A 19,655-nucleotide genomic window follows, 5' to 3' on the forward strand; every position below is an offset into this window, starting at 1 on the left:
TGCCAGTAATTCTGTAAACACTTATTTATTTAAAAAATACTACAGAGGAGAGATCTTGATTCAAAAAACACAAAGAGTCATATACAGAAACAAAATGTACTGGATCAAGGGAAAAATGGGGAGACCACGGACACTCCAGAGGGAGCACAGTGGAAAACTATTTACACGCCATTTATAAAAGAGCAAGTCTATAAAAGAGTGTAATTACCAAAGTATAAATGCAAAACAGAGCGGCATGGCAGGTTAACAGGAAGGGGCCAGTACTGGGCGGACTGGGGCGGCGGCGGGGCTGGGAGGTGTTTGGTTTCTTCTGTGAGGCCGCTGCGGGTGTGGTGGGGCCTCCGGGTTGCTGAGGTGCTGCGAGAACCGCACCAGAGTCCGAGTTGAGCCGGTGAGTACACCCGGCCTGGAGGCTGCTGGCCGTCTGCATCTGCTGGGGCCGGGCAGCCCGGGAAAAGGCACTGAGTGTGCCATCCTTCCCAGGTCTCTCCGTTCTCACCATGGGCCCACAGAAACACCAGGCCACGCGATGCGCACGGTGCAGTTCACATTCGGGCGACACCGGGAGGGCGCAGTGCAGCTGGGAGTCCGCTCCTGCCGTGTGCAGTGCCCAGCGGCTGGGTGGAGGCAGGGCTTCGGCCGGAAGGCTGTGTGGTCACGGAGGCCCTGCAAGGCCCCGTGGCGTCTCGGAGGAGCAGGAGGGCGAGGAGCCTGGTCGGAAGCTGGCCCTCGGCGGCCCCGCTGCCACCCGGGAGACCCAAGCTTTCCCCAGGACTCGCAGCACACATCGAGGGGCTGGGCCCAGACATGTGGGGCTCAGAGGCTGGTTGGCTCATATCCGAGTTCCCCTCACGCGGAGACGGCGAGCGGGCCAGCCTGGGGTGGGCAGCGGAAGCACAGAGTGACGGGCCTGGGGCGCTGGTGGGCACACCCTTCCCAGGAAGGGGCTCTCCCAAGGGGCCTTCAGAGCGGCAGGCGCTTGGGGGCTCCCTCTGCGGGGTGGGGTATGACACGGAAGGCACAGCCGGAGGAGGGTCTCCAGACAGGAACTTGAGAGGAATGGTCTCCGTCCGCCGGCCCCAGAGCTCCGTCCATGGTGCTCAGTGGGCCAGGCCTGGTGGGTCCTGGCCAGCTGAGGAGTCCAGAGAGCGGGAACTCCAGATGCAACGTGAGGACCACGTGGCCAAGGGGCCAGAGAGTGCGGAACATAGGTAGCAGGGCTGGCCCACGGGTGTGGCCGCCCGGTGCATGGCCCCCGGCTGAGGTGCCAGCTCACGGTCAGCCACCGTCACAGGCATGGTGAACCCTCTCGGGCTGCAGGCAGCTCCAGCTGGTGCAACCTGGCTTCTGCTACCTCTGCACGATGTCGCTGATCTCCTTCACGGAGCTCAGCAGCTTGCTGAAGTCCTGAGTGGCCGCGGGGCCACCCCCTGCAGTCGCTGGGCAGATCTGCAGCTCCCGGAGGTTGTTCTCCAGCTTGTTGATGGCCTCTCGGAAGGCAAACTTGTTTCTCATCTGCTGGATGGAATCCACGTAGCTCACGCAGAACGTGTAGAGGTTCTTGCCGGCCTCCAGCACTGCGCTGTGGCTGACCATCTGCTCCGAGTTCCTGGAGATGGCGAGGCACAGTGCCTCGGTGCTGTCCAGGACCACACCCTTCGTGATGGCCCCGCTGGCGATCCGCTCTGGGGGCTGGCGGGTTTTCCGGAGTGACACCCGGGTGGATATGAGGGGAACAAAGGCGGTGGAGGACGGCTGGTCCCCTGCCAGGCCCGAGGATGCTGCAGGCAGCACAGAGGGAGCAGGTACCGGGCTAATGGGGGTCCCGGGTGCCTTGGTGGCCGACTGCAGCTTGGGCCCGGAAGGCAGCACCGACTTTTTGAGGCCCTCCACAAGCTGGCTGGGCTTGGCAGCGTCACTGCTCACGGCATCCACAGCCAGACCCAAGGCTTTGGCTTTTGTACCGGCCTCCCCCGCGGCCTCCTGGCCGGGGCTCTGTGAGGCCTTCCCAGCCTTCCCCGCAGAGGCGGGCAGGGGTGGCGGCACGGGCTTGAGCTTGGACAGCCTCCCCCTGTCCCTGCCCGGGGACTCAGACACATGCCTGTGCCTCCTCACCCTGGGTTCCTCAGCGGGGGCCTTGCTGGGTCCCCCAGGGGTGCCTGTGCCTGCCCTGCTGACTGGGGGCCCTGGCTCAGCAGCTGCAGGGGTCCCCGAGGCACTGCCCCTCCCGGCCTCTTCCTTGTGGGTGAGGCCCGTGGGTGGGGCCATCACCACCTGCCGGCGCAGGAGCTTGGGGGTGAGGCTGGGGGGACTGGAGCCTGGGCTGGACTCTGTGGCGTCCTTGAAGACCTCGTCGGCGGTTTCCTCGGCCTTCTTCACCAGCCTGGGCGGGGGCGTCCCGGTGCCTCTGGCGGCCTGGTCTGGCCTGTTCTCGCTCGCGCGCTTCCGAGGCAGGGCTGGCTTCTCACTCTTGTGCCCTCCGAAGGTGGATGAGTCGAACTGCCTCCCGGTGGACTGCAGGTCCCGAGGCAGCGTGACTGACCGCCACTCAGTGTCCTTGGCCCCGTGCGGCACGCAAGAGGCGGAGCAGGACCGCAGGAAGCGCTTGCTGGCGCTGCCACCGCCCTCCTCCTCACTGGCTGCTAAGCGGCTGCCAGTCAGCGTGCCCGACTTTTTCCACAGGTGGGGAGAACGGAAGCTCGAGCCCCCCAACTCCCGGAAGGCTCCGTTGGGGACGCCAGCTGCGTTGCTGGGTTTTGGCGACTTGGCAGGCTCAGCGGTGTCGCAGGTGGGGAGGGCCGGCGCCCCGTTGCTGGCTTCCCGGCCGTCCTCCTCGGCCGGCCCCCGGCGCTCGGGCTGGCCGTCCATCTCCCGGAAGGAGCTGCTGCGCTTAGGAGGGGTTGGCGCCATTTTCTTCTTCTTCTTGATCAGGGCGCTGAACAGGTTGGTCTTTTTGTCTTTGGGAAGGAGGCGCTCGTCCTCATTCAGGCCTCCGTCTGGAGCAGCTCGCTCTTTCCGGGGGAGCAGCGGAGACGCGGCAGGCTCGTGGTCCAGAGGCTCTGAAACAGAGTGGGGAGAGGTGAGCGGGCAGACCCGAGGGCCCGCTTTGCACCCGGAGGCACTGGGACGACGCCAGCCGCGCCACCCACTCTGCGTGTGGCCTGGGCGGGGACTTCCGTTCACCCCCAGCCTTCTCACCCAGACGCAGAGGCAAGCCAGGTCCCCACCAAGCTCCCGGCAGAATCTCCCAGTGTCTCGCGGTGGGCAGCACAGCTGTTAGCAGGGAAAGCACGTCCCTCTCCCTGACGGTGGGGGACATGGGGCCAGATGGCCCTGGCCTCTCACCCCTGTACGGTGCTCTGGGCCACAGAGTCCCTCCGAAGTCAGTCCGGGGCCCAGAAAAACCACAGGACCACCCAATGTGTCAGCTCCTAGGAGGAGTAATGTGGAGGGAAGAGACAGGAGCGCCTGGGGCCTGGACGACCTTGTGAAAATTTAAATGGGCACTCTTTAAATATGAATAAGCGTGCCAGCGAAGCCTTTTGGTGTTGCCAGACTCCTGCCAGTGAATGACAGTTCCTCGCAGAGGCCGCTGCGAGAAGGGGCTTCCTGTCAGCCCCGGGGACTGAGACCAGAGGTGCCAGCACACGGTGCCCCCAGAAGACTGGGCAGCACGAGGGGCCGAGCACCTGCCCCGCTTTAATGCAGCGGATGAAGGCGAGGGGAGTGAAACCCTGATGAATTATACACAGCCCCACCAGGGCCGAGCAGCTGACAGGCACTCCTGGCCGCCAGGGAGGGGCCCTCACCTCTCCGCGCCCTCCAAGGCGTCCTGCGGGCACTACTGCGCCTGCCTGTCACTGGGCCTCCAGTAAGCTTGCCCAGACCCCAAATCAGGACGGTGACAACAGGGCACAGGGGCACAGGCCCCGGACAGTCCCCACGCCAGAGCCCCCCAAGCCGCGGGCAAGATGGGCCGGGGGCGTGGAGAGAACACGGTGCATTTCTTACGCCATTTCACTGTGCGCTTCTGGCTTACTTGTGTTAGAGAGTACACGTATCACACCACCTGCACTCTTCCTACAGTGCGGGTACACGGACCCTCTCTAGTGTACGGTGGGGCTTTGACTCACGAACTCAATCTGTTCCCGAGGGCTGCTTGTAACTCAAGTTGGTCAGTGAAGGCTCAGGCCCCTCTACACAGCCTCCAAAGTCTTTTCCTGCGTAATTTTAGGCCACATTTTCTTCCAGCCAGATCTCAGCCCAGGATTTCCCACTTAGCCCCACACAGGAAAGGATGTTGTCATGTTCCTTCCAGACTCTTTAAGAGTTAGATCTGTATCTGAGACCATCTGGAAGCACAAGAAGCGGGCATTTGGGTCTTAACTCAAGACTTTGTTCCTAAGTTAAAACTAAAATTCTGGTCGAAACCCAAGTTGTCCGTGTGTCAGGCTGGTCACAACTCGAGGGTCCACTGCACATGTGCACACAGGCTGATCACTCACCTCTCTTCACCGATGTGCTATGGACGCTGCTGTGCGGGAGCAGCCTTAGGCCCCCACCGGACCTTGGCTCAGCCCTGCCCCTTCCCCCAGCCCAGGCTGTGCTCCACCAGCATTGTGCCCACCATTAGCTCTGCTGGATGCCCTGCAGCCCAGGCGCCAGCCCAGACTCTGATGCTTTTGTCCAGCTGGGCTGTGCAGAAGCCAGGCCAGAGTTTGGGGACAATTGCTACCTCCCAGCAGAGCTGGCAGGCAGGAAGTGGTCTTGGTGGTATCCATCTCCCTCGCTTGCCCGCCTGGGGAGCCCTGGGAGGATGCTTTGCCAGCAACCGGAGGACACATACTGGCCCACAGGCATCTCCCTGAGTCAGCGCCTTCACACCGGCTGCTGTGTGCTCCAGTGTTTGTCAGGGCAGTGTCGCCCTGAAAGATGCCACGTGCGCTGACAGATGGACGAGCAGGGCAGCCTAGCTCTCAGGAGGCCACCACCATGCTGCCTGCGGGGAGGGTGGTGCTGTGGGGTGACGACATGACATACCACTCTCTCCCTGGGCCTTGGTGGGGGGCATCTCAGACACATCGGGGGCGTCTCTGTGCTCGGCTGCTCTCCTGCAGGTCCTCGTCTTGGTGGGCAGCTCGGGGGCCTGCAGCAAGGTGCTCGCAGCCCCTCGCACACCTTGCTTTCCCAGCTCCTTTTCCACTTCTAAGGACAAACACAAAATCAGCAGCCATCAGTGACGGGGCTGGCTCGGCATGGCTTCTGTCTTCTTAAGATAACAGTGGGCAGTAATGTGGGTACAGAAAAGGGTTATGGACACTGAAAAAACAGCACTTAGTATTTTCCAGATCTCGCCAAGGCCGCCGAGGGCAGAGCCCAACACTCTGACCCCTTCTGGTCTAAGCCAATTGGAGGGCTCCTACCCCCATACAACCCTCGACCCGTGGCAGGTGCCTGGATGCGCTTACCGTCCGAGATGCTAGACTCCTGGAACATGGTTTCAAAGGCCTGGTGGATTTCAGCAAAGGACGGCCGGTCAGAGGGATTCCACTGCCAACCTGGACAGACGAGGCCAAGTCAGACACCTGCTTGAGGCCGGGCCACACAGGCTGTGGCAGTGGCTCCCCGGGAGCGGCCCGGAGACCAGAGGGATCCTGGCCTGCAAGCACCTTACACTGTCACAGGTCAGAATGACACTCACCACTGCATCCTCCTGCAGACATTAAGCCTTTGAGAACACAGGCTATTCTAACAGATACGTGGATTACAAAACTCCGAGAGACATGACAGCAAAGACTTAATTTATAAATGTATTTTTGTAATCCTACTCTACTAGGCGTGGAGAGTTCCTAAGGCAAATAGCTTGTTGCTAGCTTGTCCTTACTCTGTGGTTACTGAAGTCTAACATCCTCATAAAAAAAAAAACAAAACGCTAATTAAAAGGAGGCTGAAATAAAGATGGAAAGGGTTGAAAAATCCCAGTGTTGCTGAGGGTGTGAGGCACTCTGAGACTCTTCTGATGGGAGGGTAAACTGGGATGACCTTTTCTGGAAGACAAGTTGGTAAATGTTATCAAAGTCTAAAATGGAGAGTTCTTTGAAGCAGCAGGTCAGTCTTTAGAAATGCCAGCAGAGTACGAGGATGTACAGGGTATGAGGATGTTCGTTTCTGCCTCGTTTGTGATGGCAAAAAACCAAACAAATGTGCAAAGCAACCAAATGCTCATGCCAAGAGGGTGGGTGAAGGAAGGGAATCATAATGGGGTGTCAGGCAGCTATGTAACAATATGAGGTGAGTGCAGTGGGGGACAGAGGGCCGCTGCTGCTCTGCTAAATGGGAAGAAGCTGAGGGACCAATGACATAAACACAGTATGAAACACTTGGTGAGCGGCATGGGAGTGTGTGGTACAAATACCCAGATGCACACAGACACAAGTGCATGTGAAACCAGGTGGATAAGCATCACCAGGACTCTGGCTATTATAGGAGAATATTTGGTGGAAGGGCTCAGAAATCTATTAGTAAGAAACTCAGGTTTTGTGCCTAGCCAATTTTTGCTTTAAAAATGAAACCAAAAAGAACTCGTGTGTGTATAGATTGGTTGTACACAAAGGTACGTAGACACATTGAAAAGGTCTGAAAAGCACGCATCCAAGTGCTCCGAGAGCTGCTTGTGAGGATCGGAGCAGGGAGGGAGTGGAACGCTGGTTCCTGCCCACACGCTCCCACACTATGGGATTCCCGACATTGCCCACCCGCCGCAGGCAGGCTGGGAGAGGCTCACATGCTCGCATGAGTTCATAGACCTTCTCCGGGCAGCCTTCCGGGCGCTCCATGCGGTAGTCTTTCTCCAGCAGCTCATACACCTGGGACAGGTCAATTCCGGGGTACGGTGACATGCCATAGGTAGCAATTTCCCAAAGCAGTACTCCAAACGCTGAAGAAGAAAGAGGGGCGGGGCAAGATGTGTAGGGTTTAATACACTGCAATGAAAACTGGTCCTCTGGGCCGGCAGCGGCAGCAGCTGCTCCTCAGAAGCTGCCCCGGCAGTGACATTAGCCAGGCTCTTGGTTACCGACAGAACCGTGCAGAATGAGACTGTTGGTTTCCTCACACCACAGCCTAAGTGCACTGAAGGAGAGGAGGACAAGGCTGTCAGCCTCTTGACTTTCAGGTAGGAGCCCATTGTGCTGGGCTCCGTGGCGGAAGTCAGACACTGCATTCTACTCAGCTACATGGCCTATGCCCAGCGGGCCAGGCACCTATGGCTGGGGTGTACAGGATTATCTCCAAGGTCCCTCTGGATTCTCAACGCTTCATAAAAGATGTATGAAACCTTTCAAAGTTTGAAATCCAGATAATGACCTTGAAGTCTCATTTTCCACTGATGGAGCCAAGCTCCTTGGGAGAAACCGGAGATCCAGGTCTAGGCAGGGAATGAACCGGGACTACCTGGTCACTCAACAGCCATGGTAGGGACTGCGAAGGCAATATCAACAGGACTAGGAGCTGAGTTCCCACTGGCCAGCACCGAGACAGTCTGCATCAACAAGGAAAATAACAGCAATGGACGGAAATACATCCAGATCTTGACATCCAAGAGATTTCTTTTTTGAGACAGGGTCTCGCTGTGTAGTTCAGGTTGGCCCTGAATTCATGGTGATCCTCCTGCCTCAGCCTCCTGAGTGCTGGGATCACAGGCGTGCGCCACCACCAAGAATTCTTAATGACACCACAAAGGCAGCAAAAGCCTAACTGGTCTCCACCAAAGGTATGAGGAGACCAACGTGTTACTTAGGAAAGTGCTAAGGGCAAGAAGCAGGCATTTATCCTGGTTTTCCTGCATGGACAACACTGGGTGACCAGATGAGAGGAAGTGTCGATTTTTGCTGTCCCACTACCAGATGAGCAAGACAGAACTGAGAATTACCACATGGCAATCCCTGGGAAACTAGCGGGTCAGCACCAGATATCAGTAGCTATCACACACACACACACACACATACCTGGGGAAATCAAGCATGATCTACCCTTTGACCCAAGAACACTATTCTTCCTTCTTTCCTCAGTGAAAGAAGTCAGCCTGAATGTGATTTGGCCACCTGGATCTGAGTGCTGGAGCCAGGGGCACGAGATCAGACCAGAGGTACAAGGAGCAAAACCCAGAATGTGGGAAATGCTAAGGACAAATGACAAATTAATCAACAGGGAAATGAAGATGGAGAGTGAACTTGTGGGCTAGAGATTAACGTACTTCTGGTTGCCGGCGGCCCTGATTTGAACTAGATCATCCTGCCAGCGTGAACCACCTGTGGTACATAAACGACTACCTGAAAATACGGGTCCCGCTGTGGCCACAAGGACAGCTGCACGCCTGACGGCATCTTGCGCATTCTGCACAAATCAGCTGCCTTTAAGTATAAAATATCTTAAAGAAATTCACGAACATAGTAACATTTTAATGTAATTTGTTGATTATTGTAATAATTTTTAAATTGGTATAAACAGTATTAGTATTTATACTTGGACAGTAACTACTCAACTAGATTCTGTCCATTTATAGACTTGCTATTAATTTTATTAGTAAAAAGACCAATAAAAGTGATTAGAAGCGCTTGTGCCATGGGTGGTTCACCCAGTGGGAACGTGAGAAGGGATGGATCAAGCAATGCAGTGTGTGACCCATATTCGTATCTCAGCTCAAACTATATGAAAAGTAGGATTTTCGTGGCTCAACTGGAAATCTGAATACTACTTATTTGATAATATTCAGAAATTACCTCCAAGTCTGGGGGTAGCATCGTGGTTATGCTAATAAAAATCCTCTGTAGGCGACTCACAGTGAAATTTTTACCTGGGATTCATTCAAAATAATACGGGTCCAGGCAGTGGGCCAGGGTGCAGGCATAAGATTGCCAGGAGGTGAGGGCTATTCAGGCCGGGTGATGGGTACTTGGGGCTCATATGGCCCTGTCTTTAGTTTATGCTTACAATTTGTCATAATAAAAAGTTCGTTACAAAATAAAAACAAACAACTGTCACACGAGACCTCAGAAAGGGTGTCCTGTTCAATGGCCAAACCAAACCAAGCAGCAGGCCCAGACCCGAGGACAACTCCGGATGCCTGCGGGGTGAGCCAGCTGTGCCAGCAAATCTAACAGCAACCTCAGAATGATGACATCGAGCTGCTAATGCCAGCACACGGAGGCTGAGGCAGGAGGACTCCAAGTTTGAGGCCAGCCTGGGCTATATAGTAGACCTTGTCTCAAAAACAAAAAGGATGGTATGTTAAAATAAGAAAGTAAACTATTCTGGACAATTCAGAAAGAAAAAGCACATTTTTACTTCATTTTAGAAAGAAAACAGGAGAGAGGATTTTAGAATGAGGGAAAGAAGCAAATAACAAAGATAATTAAGTTACAATGAAAAGAAATGGAGGGCCAAGCAGGAGGCAGGGGAAGGCTGGGGGAGGGTGTGTGGCTGGCCCGGCCATCCCGGCAGCAGTGGGCCTTACCCCAGACATCGGACTTGATGGAGAACTTGTTGTAGGCCAGGCTCTCGGGCGCGGTCCACTTGATGGGGAACTTGGCTCCAGCATGGGCTGTGTACGTGTCCCCCGTCATCAGCCTGCTCAGGCCAAAGTCTGCCACCTTTACCAAGTGGTTTTCCCCTACCAGGCAGTTTCGGGCAGCGAGATCCCTGAGCGGGGAGAGAGTTCACCGTGAGTGCTCTCGGCTGGCTTCCCAGTGCCGAGGGGTGAAGGCCTGATGCAGACATGGGGCAACTGAGTCTGGTCCACCAGAGGCCCTGACGCCTGCCAGGGAGAAGCAAGCACAGCCTGAGCCCCCACCAAGGGGAGGCAGCACAGGGCGGGAGGAGGGTCCCTGGGCCATGACCTAAGCAGTGAGTGACCCTGGGACTCAGTGACGCACCTGTCTCTCAGGGTTGCGGGTGAGTGGCAACAAATTAGTACAGAAAGCGCTTCCGGCCCTGCCTTGAGAATATAAGTCTCAGCCAAGCGTCAGTGTGCGCACGGTCACACTGTGGCAGGCACGAGGACCACACGCTCAGCACAGTCTTCAGCTCTCCGCACCCCAGTTGATTCCTCCTTCACCCCTTCCTCCTGATGCTCCCTAAATATACTCTAAACACCTCTCCAGCACAACCCACTTCTGTCACAGGCGCAGCAGCAGACTGACTCTGCTTTGGGGATGTTAACCATGAAATCACAAGCCCCACAGAGTGGAGGAAGCAGCTTCTGGGAGACACACTGATCACCAGCAATGAGAGAGAGAGTTAAACACAGATGAGTTTGCCTAATATGATTTCAGGGAAGTACTGCAAATCTGCCTGAATCAGGGTTGGGAACTCTCAATTTGCTGCACCAGGAGCTCACAGCACGGAGTGACAGAAGCACCAGGCTGGGTGCTCGTGGGGCACGGAAAATCTGCCTCACGAGGGGCTGCCGGCATTTTACACGCGCTGCTCTCATCCCTCACTCCACTGTTCCCTGTACAGCTGTCGTACTTGAGTTAATTGGGTAGGAAAGGTCAGAGCCCTGGCGTGGAGAGTGCCTCGCATAACACACTCTGGCAGAGCCCATCAGGCTCTGCCCCATGCAGGCTGGCACTTTGCTAGGAAGCCACTTCCACCCGCAAAACATGCGAGCACCAAGGTAATTGTGGCACGCTTGAAGGTCACAGCACTCCAGGCTTCAAGCAACAAAGATGCGTAATTTGGCCTGCACACACAGACGATTCTGACAATCGGGGAAACATCCCGGGCCAGATGACAGCGAGTGAAGTGGACAATGAAATGATAATAACGAGAAGGGAGGAGAAAAGCCACACGCTCTGAGAATGAAATCCACGTGCTGGCTGTTACCACTGCTCCCGGGTCGTTAGAGACAGAGAGGCCTCGGAGGAACAATGACGCTCTGTTCAGAGGGGCTCTGATGACCAGGAAGGGGCCCTGATGAACTCACTCAATGCCCCACTTGGTCACAATGGTTCCTATGGGCACGACCCGCACCTGGTGGATGGCACCCGTGGGCCTGGGTCTCGGCCCGGCTCACTTCAGCCCAGAGCAGCTGTCGGGAGCCCCAGCCCAGTGCTGCCCGCACTCTTGTCCGAAGCCAGGCCCTACCTGTGGATGAAGTTCTTCTTCTCCAGGTACTCCATGGCCGAGGAGATCTGCGTGGCCATGTAGAGCAGCACCACGGCAGTCACCTCCTGCCGGTTGCAATCCCGCAGGTAGTCCAGAAGGTTCCCATAGGTCATGAACTCGGTGATGATGTAGAACGGGGGCTCCCGAGTGCAGACCCCTGCCGGCAGGACACAGGGCTTCAGCAGAGGCTCTGGCCAAATGCACGAGCCTTCGAGGGCTTCCGGGGCCGACTCCCACTGCCCCATGCCTGGGCCCAGCTGCCGACGTGATTCTGAGCACCTGTGGCTTGTGTGTTCCTATGGGAAGCTCGGCCATGCCCTTCTCTTCCTCGAAAGCCTGTGAACTTGAACTCCCACAGGGAGAGGCTGCCAGGGGCACAGGGCAAAGAGCAGGCCTCACCCCAGATGGCTGCACCTGCTGGCCACATCTCATTCCAGAGGCCCGTCTGAGAGTGGCACTTGGCGGCTCCCAGGTCTCCGCTTCCCCCACCTAGCCCACACAGGACCCGGATGCTGGTGCTGGCGGAGCATATGCCTGGTCTGTAGTGGGGCCTGCCCGGGCCCGAGCTCTGCACTGACTTACCGAGCAACTGCACCAGATTGGGGTGCTTGATCTCCTTCATCACTGCAGCCTCTTTTAAGAACTCTTCCACCTCCATGGTGTCCTCCTGCAGGAGAAAAGAAACATGGGTGAGATGAGCTTGGCAGGAAGTGCATAGACACACAGCTGGAGCCTGGGCCCCTGCTTCTGTCACATGGTTCCAGGCAGGTTCCAGACAGGTGATGCTCACCCAGCAGCCCAAGGGCTTCACCCCTCGGTGCTGAACTGTCACCCAGGGCCGCGGGTCCACACTGGCCTGCGTGTTCTGGGGACCTCTCCTGGTGGCTATTACGCACTGTTTCCCTACCTGGGGAGTTTGTGGGGTCCGAGAGGGCTATGCAGAGGCCAACACTACAAAGATAGTACCACTTCCCCAAGGAGTGCCTGGGTTCCCAGTCCTAGCACACTTAACAGAAGAAAAAATAAACTCACTTTAACAATCTGGAGTGCACGGACCTAAGGACAGAGACCCTGATGGCAGAAGGGGACACTGCAGCCCCAAAGAACAGCGCCTTGCAATGCAGCAGAGCAGAGGACACTAAGTGCTCATGCACAGGGTGTCACGGGCTCCTAAGGAAGCAGCTGCCACTGCGAGGGGGTCAGCACAGGCCCCCAGTCGGGCCTCCCCAGCAGCTCATTCACCACGATGCTCCAGCGTGGCCATCGGTACAGGTCGTGCCGCACAAGCCCATGGCACTAAACATCACCAGGGGGCCAGAGGGAAGCGGGCGGTGCCCACTGCACATGGGACGCTGCTTCTCCACTTCCTCTCGTTCTCCCTGTCCGGGCCCCGGGGCCTGTGGCCATGGCTGGTGGGTCCTGTCATAGAGCCTGCGCTGGACCCTACTCAAAAGCTCCCAAACTAACCAGCAGAATCAGAGCAGGCAGCCACAGAGGTAGAGGTGGCTGTGAGCTACCACTGAGGTTCCTGAGGCTGTCTGAAGAGAGACAGCGTGGGGCTGGCTGGGAAGTCATGTTGTGGTGGGGGGTTGTTTTTGCTTTTCTGTCCTACTAGGGGTTAAACCCGGGTTTTGACACTGAGCTACAATCCCTAGCTCTTTTTAAGTTTTTATTTTTGGAACAGGATCTTGCTAAGTTGCCCAGGCTGGGCTCAAACCTTCAATCCTCCTGCTTCAGCCTCCCAAAGTGCTGCAATTACAGGCAGCACCATCATGCCCAGCAAGGAATGAATTTCTTGAAAATGAGGTTCCTTAAGAGGTATTCACTAGGAAACTTTCTGTGAAATGTGGAACCTCAATCCCTGCCCCTGCCTCTCCGGTGCCCTCCTGTACGGCTTGCTAGGCTGCCCTACTCCTCCCTGTGACGAGGGGAGCCCTTCCCGAGGACAGCCCAACCTCTGCTCAGAGCTTTCCTGCTCTGCTCAATCTTGTCTGCAAGTGAAGCACGTAATGAGGGTGCGTCAGCCCATCATCACTTAGCTCGGGGATCCGAGCTCACTCGACGTCGCTGGTTGTCACCGCGTCAAGCTGTGTGGGATCAGCTCACCCCTGCCACCACCCACCGACTGTTAACTCTTCCTAGCCCTCTCTGCTCACAGGCTCAGCAGTCTGTGCTGTTCTGGGTGCAGAGCTCAGATTTGGTGGGGAGACACACTGACACCAAGGGTCAGAGGATGGCTGCCGGCCAGCACTGAGGCACCGGGACTGCTCCCGGGGCGAACGGCACTGGGCTTTCCAACCCTCCCGGGCCAGCAATGTGTTCAGAAGTTGTCCTTGAATGATGCTTTCCAAATAAGTGCAGTTTCCTCTTTTAAAGCTCCATATAACAAACCACACACAGAGAAATCATTTCAGAAGCATCATTGCTTTTATAGCTGCTGACCCTCTCCTAAACGATCCACATCAGAAAGATCTGTGGAAATTTGCAGAAGGAATAAGGCTTTCAAAGCATCCCTCTTCCTGTCTGTCAGGCTCTCTACACACACATACAGAAGACACTGTTCCTTATTTCATTCTTTCAGAAAATCAGTGTGAATTTGTCTCCCCCTGCTGGAGTCAGACAGAGCTCACTTTATCATTTGAATGACTAAGAGCAACCGAGATTGGTAACTGTGTTGACTGGAAATGTCCCCATGCTATCCTGTGATATCCTTTGCTCTCACTTTAAAATATTCCACCATCCACTTGAGCTCAATCCCAAGTCACAAACATTCTTTTCCATCATCTTTTAACAATTATTTTTGGCCGTACTGGGGATTGAACCCAGGGCCGTGGCCTTCTAGGCAAGCACCTACCACCGAGCTACAGTCCCAGTGCTCCCCACACCTTTTCTGAAACTTAGGACGAGGTCTTGCTAAATTGCTCGGGCTGGTCTCGAACTCTTGGCCCTCCTGCCTCACCCTCCGCAGCAGCAACTGGGATGACAGGTGTGTGCCACCGCCCCAGCGCCCTCGCCCTTCTGAGGCGAATTCTTCTACCCAGAGTGGGGAGAAACTGGCTCAGGTGAGTGAGGGCAGAGGAAGCGCCCTGAGGAGAGCTGAGGCTTCCCACTGGGGAAGAGGTGGGTCGGCTGGGCTCTTCTGAGGCCTGACTGGCCTGGCTCAGGTGGGGACGAACACCTGGATAGCACTGCAGAGGGGTAGAGGGCAGCTTGTCAGACTGACTGCTCTGGGGCCGTGTGACGTGGTAACTCACTGACCCTCTCTAAACCTACATCCCCTCCTTTCTTCCCCCTCTCTCTCCCTTCTCTCTCTCTCTGACCTCTTTCTCTTTTACAGTACTGTAGAGTGAACCTAGGGCCTTTGCACTGAGCTACATTCTCAGTCCTTTTTTAATTTTTTTGAGACAGGGTCTCACTAAATTGCTGGCCTTGAAGTTGTGATCCTCCTGTCTCAGCCTCCCAGAGTGCTAGGATTACAGGCGTGCACCACCAAGCCTGGCTAAACCTTTTCTCCACAAAGCGAAGGAAAATCTACATCTATCTCACACACGAAAAGTGGTTACTGCAGCGCCAGGACTGGGCTCGGCACTCGCCAGTGTCACGTCCACTATGACCAGGGCGGCTCATCTCTACCCAGCAGCAGACCGGCAACACTGACTGCATGAAAGAAAGGCTGGCTCCAGGGAACACTGGGTGTTTGTTTTTGTCTTTTTACTGACACAAGGTTGAAGACTTGACGCCTGTCAGGTATTTTCTAATCAGCTTCTTCCTTCTGGCCTCTGGACTCACCCATAAGTGTAGTATTCAACAGCAAAAGAAAGAGCATTGTCTGATTTTGTGGGTTTTTAGACAGGGTCTTGTTATGTAGTTCAGGCTGGCCTTGAACTTGGGGCGATCCCCCCAAGTGCTGGGATTATAGGTATGCGCCACCACCACTGGCTGGAAGAGCCCCGACTTAGAAATGGCTAAGCTCTCTGAGGCCTCCTGGTCAGGAGGAACCTTGCCCTGGAGTAAGATTTGTGTGCAAATAGTTGGGTTTCCACATCTGCTAGGGGAGCGAGGTTACGGCATGTGCAGGAGCATCTCGACCAGAAATGCTGGAGAGAAGGGGCAGTTTTCTCAGCAGGACAAGAGGGGTGTTGACAAACTAGATGGGGCCCTGAAGCTTGAGAGAAACCACCTCCCAGAGGAGTCCCTGGACGCTCGCAGGCCCAAGGGGGACACAGTGCCCGCAGAGCAGCAGCAGCAGCATCTCGGCATCACAGCCTTGCCCTCTCGAGAGCCCTCAGACCTCTGCATGTGACTGCCAATGCCATCACGCCTCTCCTTTCCTGCCAGTTTCTGGGGTTCCCCAAGAAAACCACTTTCCTGGGAGAAAAAAAGGAAAAGCAAAACCAAAACACTGTTTGTTGTGAGAGCAAATGGGCACTTTCTCAACACCAGGCTCAGCTCCTTGGAAGGTGCTCTGTTGTGTGATCCAGACCACAAATGCAGGGAGGATGCAGGGAAGTCACGGCACATGGGGCAGAGGGCACTGGGCATGTATTACCTACTCAAGAATTATGCTCTTTTCTGTGTTTTCATAGTAAATTTGCTCGTTAGCTCATGAGTCAACACCACAACTAGACCAACAGTACTCTTTTCCTATTACTTACAAAACTGTTTCATAGAAAAAAAACTACAAACTTCAGGAATACAGCTCATTTAAAATGCGGGGCTTCTTCCCCTTGGCAGCTGTTCTTCCAGGACCGTCCCAGCCCAGCTTAGTCCGGGTTCCCTTCCACAGGGTCCCCCAGGGCCTCGCCTTTCCATTCTTTTCCTCTGATCTGAAGGAGCAGACCCTGCAGGCTCACTGTGGGCATTGCCTACAAGCACGGCTTGCTCCCCCTGCTGGCGAGGAGGGGCTGAGAACCAGCAGAGTGGGAAAGGGATCAGAGGCCAGGACCGGCAGGTGGGAGGACAGGAGCTCTGGGACACAGTGGAGGACATGAAGCCCGAGTGGACAGCTCTGCAGAGGAGGAGACAGGTGACTGTCCTGCAGGGTATTTTCATGATGTTCGAGGAGTAGGAACCCGGGTTCCCACTGGGGGAAAAGGGGGGTGGGCTCTGGAGTCAGTGCCTGTGTTGAGCCTGGCTCAGAGCACCCCTCTCTTCTCCCATCCCTGAGGATGGGGGTCACATGGGCGGCGGTTCAGTGAACCTTCTCACGGGTGAAGGATTAAACAGGGTGCTGTACGGAACGCACTCACTGCCAGGCACATAGTGAGCCTGTAGGTGACAGACATCAGTGTCATTCAGAGTCCAAGCTCTCATTCTCCAAAGTGAAGATAAATACCGAAAATACCGACGCTACTCTTGCACAACAAGTGGGCAGCCTACCTCGGGAGACTGCTGCCCGGCTGGCAGTGGGGCTGACTTATGCAGCAGAGGGGCGCTCTGCTTTCCGGGTTAGGTACCATGTGGGGTCCTGTCGCTCTTCACCAATGGTGGGACTGCAAGTGGTTGAGGCCGAGGAAACGCACTGTACATATAGCAGAAAGGACAGCACGGGCAAGGCAAGCTCTTTGGTCCTGCTTCCAGACCACCCTGAGTCGGCACCACAAGACCTCTCTCCTCTCTGGCAGGTGAGGTTATGTGCTTGGGAGCCTCCTTTGGCTGCAATCTCTTTTCCAAGTTTTCAGATGAGCCTGACTGCTGACACAGAGGTATGTTGCGCTCACTCCTCCTCCTCCTCCTCCTTCTGTTTTCACTGATCTGGGCAGACACCTGGGCAATGCCAGGGGCTCCCTGCTCACTGCTGGCCAGGCCCTTTGTAAGTCAGCTCGGGCCCTGGAGCCCAACACAGCCCTCTCCCTACCTCTACAGGGCACATGAGGGGTGCAGCTGCTTCACTCCGTTCTTCTGGAGATCTGAACTAAACTGCACATGTGTGCAGAAGATGGTTACAAAGCTTGGGTGTACAGGGAGAAAACCCACAACCTCACAGCCACGGCAGCCGATTTCCCTTTGCAGGACTGCTGATTTACAGCTCTCCGTGCGGCGGTCTCGTGACCCCAAAACGAGTCATGTCCATCTGAGCCCCGTGGCGGCTCCTCACGGGCTGACACGACAGGTGGGGCCCAGGCCGCCCTGACTCACCATCCCTGCTCTCCCTGTGCCTACTCTCGCTCCTTCCCCAAGCCCCACAGTGCCAGCCCCTCCTGGTGTAAGTTTGTCTGCTTCTCTGACTACCTAAGAAGTAAGGGCCTGGCAAGTGGAAATGTTTATTACATTAAAAAGAAAGTCCTAGGGCCGGGGATTTACCTCAGTGGTTCTGCCACATGCCTCACAAGTGCAAGGTCCCGAGTTCGATCCACAACACCCAAAAAAAAAAGTCTTACCTGGAAAACAGCCGAAGTGCTCAAGGTGAGCAACCATGCCACCCACCCCCACCGAAAGTGTCTGGCCAAGGGTCAATGTCATTGACTGCGGCCTCAGGAAGCCACTGTCGAGTTCTAGAATTAGAGTGCAATTCACTCTAGAGCAGCCCTTTGGCACCAGCCCAAAGGCGTGGGTCCCACTTTACTGTCCTTTTAGGGAAGCAGCCGTCACTAGCGCCGGGCTGCCCCAGACTTTGGGGCCCCACACATGGTGTGGCCTATTCTTCGCAGCCTGGAGGTTTCCGTTTTTTCTTTCCCAACAGCTATAAAAAGGCCAGGTCATCAGCGTTCACTTAGAACCAACGTTAGGGGGCGCTCTCCTGGGGCCAAGCTCCGGTCCCAGCAGGAAGAAGGCAGAGGGTTCAAAATGAAAACTTCCTTGAGATCCTAGCTGATTTCAAAGAACTTCAAAAGGAAAGAAGCTGCCTGGAAACCACAATGCTACTCCCCTGAGGTGGGAGGTTGGCCGTCCCAGGCTGCAGTGGAGCGGAGAGCAGGACCCCGGCTCAGTGAACTATTCCTTCAGCAGGCGGAGTCTCCTGTCTGACTCAGGAGGGGCCCTGCCCCAGCACTGCCCCGCCCACCCTGCCAGGCCCACCTTCAGGGTCTTCACCGCCACGGTGAGGCTGTACTTCTTCCACACGCCCTCGTACACCTCCCCGTACTGGCCGCCACCCAGCTTGTGCTTCATGGTGATGTCCGTGCGCTCCATCTCCCACTTGTCGTAGTTGGGGGACACACCGTAGACCGTGGGCTTGTTGCGCTTGGGCGCGGGGTAGTGGAGGGTGGTGATGAGCCCGTCGGCCACCGTGGAATGGTGGTGAACCAGCTCGGCCAAAGTGTTGAAGCGGCTCTCGGAGGAGACGTAGAGCTGAGGGGAGAGAAACAGCGGTCAGGGTCATGCATGGGGCATGCAGCGATCTCAAACTTGGGGGCGCTGGGCATGGCCCTTCTGTGTATGCTGGGACTTGCTTGCTGAAGCAGAAACACACAAGAAAAGGCCCCAGGGCCCTTGCACTGCTGCTCCCCTGCCTGATATCCATGCCCACCAACTTCCCTTCTCTGCTACCCGCTCTAGAGCAGCTTACACTTGATCTTAGCCAAAAGGCCGAGAAGTGATTCTAGAGCAGCTTAAATGTCCCTGCCCACCAGTCTGAAGTCAACGCCTAACACGGGTCGTGTCACCTGCCCTACTTCTCTGTGTTGTACTTACCACTAGCTGCTTGTTTCCTGTGTGTCTGTTAAACTACTGTTTCCACCTAACTGCCCGGAAGCTCCATGAGAGCAGGCCCTGAGCTGTCTGTTCTTGTGCAACGCTGAGAACAACAAATGAGTATATAATAGGTACGCAAAAAAGTGTTGACTAGTGAATTGCCGGACTTAGCAAGTACTTGCTAAATGGAAATTAATTTATAATTTTAAGTGGATAACCCTGGACTGAAACAGTGGTCTGAAGGTGAAAACTGATAAAATAAACATCCTCCCCTCTGCACTGCTGCCTCCCCCGTTCCGGCTGAGCAGGAAGTGGCATGCCCACTGGGCAGCCTCCCAGTACCCCCAGGACGGCAGCGCCTCCTCCATCTTGGGAAGTAAGGAGAAGCACTTTACGACACAAACACACCCATGTATCTATCTGGGGTCCAGGGCAGGAGAGGGTAGAGTCCTACTGTGCAGGTTCTCCACTGGACCCGACGAGAGGACGAGGCGCGGGCTGGCAGGAAGCCCCAGTGCGGGTGGTGACGGCCACCTTTTTCTTTCTGTCCTCCTCATCCTTGGTCTGTTTCAGTAATACAGTGTGGGAATGGTTCCTTATCAAAAAGGATTCTGCATTAAAATCCACACACAACATCGGGGCTGTGGGCACAGAACTGAAGCTACAGGCTTCAGAGTGGGAGAGATACTGAAAGTCGCACTAGGTGCTCAGACTTCTCCGAGCTGCCAAGGTGCGGGGAGAAGGAAGCCAGACTGCACCGCGGAGATACTTGGGGCGGAGGGGCAAAAGGATGCAGGTCACGCTGCAGCTGCGGCGTCTCAGTACTTCCGAGCCTGAGCCTGGCGTTGTTACGGGCT

At 55.8% G+C, this 19,655-nt stretch overlaps 1 protein-coding gene across 3 annotated transcripts in view; it reads right to left on the reverse strand.

The window, feature by feature from the left end:
• Window positions 1–19,655, reverse strand: part of Abl1 (ABL proto-oncogene 1, non-receptor tyrosine kinase) — a 152,644-nt gene continuing 132,989 nt past the window's right edge. For all 3 annotated transcript variants that reach the window (XM_087183043.1, XM_013073699.3, XM_004849102.3), the window contains 8 exons: window positions 18,184–18,456; window positions 11,749–11,833; window positions 11,146–11,323; window positions 9,515–9,699; window positions 6,785–6,937; window positions 5,469–5,558; window positions 5,041–5,205; window positions 1–3,059 (listed from right to left, as the gene is read on the reverse strand). In XM_087183043.1, the coding sequence (XP_087039169.1) occupies window positions 1,351–3,059; window positions 5,041–5,205; window positions 5,469–5,558; window positions 6,785–6,937; window positions 9,515–9,699; window positions 11,146–11,323; window positions 11,749–11,833; window positions 18,184–18,456 (2,838 nt within the window). In that variant the 3' untranslated portion in view covers window positions 1–1,350. The remainder of the gene's footprint in view (window positions 3,060–5,040; window positions 5,206–5,468; window positions 5,559–6,784; window positions 6,938–9,514; window positions 9,700–11,145; window positions 11,324–11,748; window positions 11,834–18,183; window positions 18,457–19,655) is intronic.

The sequence above is a fragment of the Heterocephalus glaber genome, unplaced genomic scaffold (assembly GCF_053883595.1).
Source record: "Heterocephalus glaber isolate CG9 unplaced genomic scaffold, H.glaber_assembly_v1.0 deba00001479, whole genome shotgun sequence".
Taxonomy (NCBI): Eukaryota; Metazoa; Chordata; class Mammalia; order Rodentia; family Bathyergidae; genus Heterocephalus; species Heterocephalus glaber.